This window comes from Nannochloropsis gaditana (assembly GCF_000240725.1).
Source record: "Nannochloropsis gaditana CCMP526 unplaced genomic scaffold scaffold901, whole genome shotgun sequence".
Lineage (NCBI taxonomy): Eukaryota > Eustigmatophyceae > Eustigmatales > Monodopsidaceae > Microchloropsis > Microchloropsis gaditana.
This window is the reverse complement of record NW_005803052.1, coordinates 1-3,819: the sequence shown is the minus strand read 5'-3', so window position 1 is coordinate 3,819 and position 3,819 is coordinate 1. Positions and strand designations below refer to the sequence as shown.

Genomic DNA, 3,819 nt, shown 5'->3' with positions numbered 1-3,819 from the left:
GGGGGGGTCGGTTTATTGCTCTGTTGGTAGCCTTGTCTTTGTGGTTGGAATGTACTCCTTCATGATCGGCGCGGGGCACCCTTATCTTTGTCTCCGTCCCTTGTCTGAGCAGACTCCCTCCCTCTCCACTCCCTTTCAGGCGGATGCAACTACGCGACTTGCTTTGTCTGTGGCAAGCGGGGCCACCTTTCTTCCCAGTGCGAGAGGAACGAAAAGGGCCTGTATCCCAAAGGGGGAGGGTGCCATCGGTGCGGGGAGAAGGACCATTTTGCCGCCCGGTGCCCCACCAGGGAAGGAGGAAAGGAAACGGGGACGGAGGAGGATGGTGAGAGGGAAAGGCAGGGGGGGCAGGAAGGGGCAGACGAAGCTGCAGTCAAAGAGAAGGAGTACGGTGGCACCGATCCTTCAATTTTTAAGGCACGATATGTGAAAGAGAAGCGGCCCTGGCAGGAGTCGATGACACAAGAGATCGTCTTTGATGAACAGAGCTCACAAGGGGCCAAGGGCGTCTATGCAACGAACACAAATGCTGCCGCTAGGACATTAGGGGGGGACGACCTTCATGAGCACGATTTCCTCTTGGAATCGCTCGACGATGAAGATGAGGAAGGACTCGACTCTCTGCGGGGCGAAGCTGTTCGCAAGGCCGGAATGAGCGGAGGGAGGGGGAGAGGACGTGGCCGAGGAAGGGGGGCTCGTGATTCCGGTAGGTATGGGCGTATGCGCAATAGTCACGCTCCTTTGCAAGGCCCCACGAGTTCTAGGTCACCCGTGGAAGATAGGAAGAAAGCGAACAAGACCAAACCGAAGACGGTTGTTTTCTAATGCTCTGTGGCCTCGGAAAATTTCCCTGCATACTAAGCTCGTTTGCATGCACACCCAAACGATGAATAAAATTGTTTCACTGAATCAATCAGAGTTATCTGCTGAGGTCTTTTAAGTGCTTTCATTTACCTTTTTACATCCAGAACAATTGCCGGCCGCGGCGTGATGCGTCTCACTCTGCTTGACACCCCACAATATTGCACTTTTATTTTTAATGGCATTATCGCGTTTACGGCATACGTCTCAAAGCGCAAATACTAGCACATGATTAGCATTCTTGTCAGACAAACCGCGAAATCGTCCGTCCACCAGGATAAGACGCGAGCAAACGCTTCCCGGTGCACTTGAACCCCCAGGGTGGGTGGGACAGAAGATCGGATCGGTGACGTATGCGTATTCTGCTGGCAAAGTTTCGCGCCTTGGGAAGGTGAGGTGCCCTCCCCGGGCCCTGGCGCGGCAAAATGGGACGCGCGGGGCACCGACCAGGCCTGTGAAAGTTGGCGTCGGTCTTCCGTCATGCATTGCATTCGAATGATGACGGTATATCGTGGCGTGGGGGGCCACAGGGTTGCTTGATAGGAAAAACAGCTGGTGAAAGTCACGTTCAAGGTTGCCGCCGCCAGCACGCCCGCTCGCTTCGAGTTAGCAGTTGTGATCTTTGCGCTTCCGAAATAATTCTGTTCGATCTGGGCATGTCCCGGCGTGAAATGTTTGCTGAGCCCTGGAATGTGCATGTGAAGGGTATTATAGCTCGGAAGGATGGTTATACTTGTCCCTTAACGTATTTTTTATCTTTTATGCCAAGACCAAGCAGACATCACGCCCAGAGCGGTCACCTGCGGTTGGAGTGAAACGCGCTGTGGTGCTAGCGCGGACCGTCCGTGCTATACGACCGCATTCCGACCTTAAATTACCACACATAGGTAGTTAATCACATCCTCAACATCTTCTCTATGATTTTGGCATCACCTGCTCCGGCCGCGACCCCAGCGGCAGAAAAAGCAGCGGGCGCAGCACTCACGAGGGACAGCTCAACGACGGTACCTAAAGCGCCTGTAGCGGGGTCATCTGATGCTCAAAACGCTCCCATTCCAGCCGCTGCGACACCTTGGGAAGTGAAATCGGTTCAAGAATGGTACGTAAATACTCAAGTAGGAGAGGACAGGAGAACTGGCTGTGGATACCCACGTCACTCGGGGTTGTGAAGGAGAACGCGTGTCACATCGGAGGGAGGAGATTCCCTCTGTGCTGGAAAGGGTGTTTCCCACCCCTTGTGGGGCCTCACGAGAGGGCACGTCGTTCGCCACTCTTGAGTGGCAATTTAGGATCGGAAGAAGGGCCTTGAAAATAAATTGCCATCAACTTTGCTCGGAAAGCACTTTCCTTCGTACGCTCAGCCCCGACATGCACCGACTTTCTTTCCTTCTCCCAGGGGAGGCTTAAGTGATACATCCAGCAATTCCACGTCAGCAGGGAGCTCCGTAGCAGGCAGCGTGGGAAGTGTGGGGAACAGCCCACGCCCGCACCCACCCGTCGACGAGGAGGACCTGGCGTGCGCGTCTGATCTCGAGATGGCTGCGGCCGTTGTCCTCTCTCCCCCAACCCCCGGACAGCCCTCTCTTGCACCTTCTGCGGCTCCCCCTGGCCCTGTCTCTGCCCCCGCCGCGTGTACCGTCAAACGTGAGGCGTCGGAGGAGATGGAAACCGAGGATGCGGAGGCGGCGAGCATCCTGTCCAAGGTGCTGCCGGACATGCACAAACTGACCACCACCTTTGCGGACGCGCGCGGGAGCATCCCCAAGAAAGCGTCAGTGCAGGGACACGGCGGAGGCAGCGACCGTGCGGCCTCCATTGGAACCTCCCGCGAGGCCATCGGCGATGCAGGCAGGGGTTCGTCCCCCGGGAGCCGCAGGGGGGGCGCCAAGGGCTACGAGGACCTGTTGGATTGCCTGGCCTCCTTGGCGTCCAATCGCCCCCCTGTGGTGCCTGCGCACTGCCGGGCGTCTCGCATGTCGGTAGACGACATGGATTTGGAGCAGCATTGCCGTCGGCCAAACAAGGGCAGCCGGGGCCCGAGCCCTTTCTCCCCCTCTTTGCTGGCGGCGGCGAGGGGGATGGAGGACTCGGACGAGGAGGAGGAGGAGGACGGGGAGGAAGCAGGGCGGTATTACTATGCAACGGGCGGGGCAGGCCTGGGCGGGGGGGGGCTGGACGGCATGGAAGTGGGCCGGGGCCGGCGTCCCCGCGCCGCTTCGAACCCCGAGGGTTGTGACACTTGGCGCCGGTACGGGACCTCGGGAGTCCCCGTGGCGATGGACAGGAAAGGCCTCGCCAAGGGTCAGCCCACGCATGCATCAGGAGCCGCGGTCCACGACAAGGCGGGCCCTGCCGCGGGCGGTAGCATGATTACCTTCCACGGCGGCCTCGCGAGCACTGCGGATAGCTTAGCGTCAGAGGGCCATGCGGCTGCTTCGACCCTGCAGGCCGGTGCTAGAGCGGCCGCCGCGGCGTCCGCTGCTGCCAGTGCTGCCGCTGCAGAAGCTGGGGCGGGGTCGGGTGCCGGGAGTATTCTGCCGCACATGTTGGCCAAGTACTCGGACGTTTACAACAAGCACGGACGGATCGGGATCTACACACGGGTACGTGGAGGGGCGGAGCGACGCGACCATGTGGGAACGGGGGGGAGGGAGTCGTTTTTTGTAGGGCGGTCCGACCTCGGGTGGGGCGTCGGTCTCCCGGGCCTTGTGGTCTTCTTCTCACCCCGGCTTCCCTTTCAACTGGTTTAGGACGAGCGGGATGCCATCATTGCTCGTTTTCGTGAAAAGCGCCAACGGCGCGTGTGGAAGAAGAAGATCCGCTACTCGTGCCGCAAGAACTTGGCGGACAAGCGGGTGCGTGTGAAGGGACGCTTTGTCAAGCTGCCGCCCAAGGAGGCCGGGGAGGAGGAGGGGGGGGGGGCATGTCCTGGTCGCCCTCGGGCCAGGCGCTGGCCGT

General features: G+C 59.5%; 2 protein-coding genes across 2 annotated transcripts in view; one reads left to right on the top strand and one right to left on the bottom strand.

Moving 5' to 3' along the window:
* The window catches only part of SNRNP200 (pre-mRNA-splicing helicase BRR2), a gene marked incomplete at both ends in the record, with an annotated part of 5,411 nt that extends 5,348 nt beyond the window's left edge, over positions 1 to 63 (bottom strand). Inside the window, one exon of the mRNA XM_005853418.1 lies at positions 56 to 63. Within this exon, the coding sequence (XP_005853480.1) occupies positions 56 to 63 (8 nt within the window). The remainder of the gene's footprint in view (positions 1 to 55) is intronic.
* Positions 64 to 1,628: 1,565 nt separating this feature from the next.
* NGA_0445710 (uncharacterized protein) lies at positions 1,629 to 3,797 on the top strand (the record flags this gene model as incomplete). The annotated part of the gene is made up of 3 exons (XM_005853419.1): positions 1,629 to 1,960; positions 2,258 to 3,464; positions 3,612 to 3,797. Coding segments are annotated over exons 1-3 (1,575 nt in total), but the record flags the coding sequence as incomplete, so codon positions are not given.
* Positions 3,798 to 3,819: the final 22 nt, after the last annotated feature.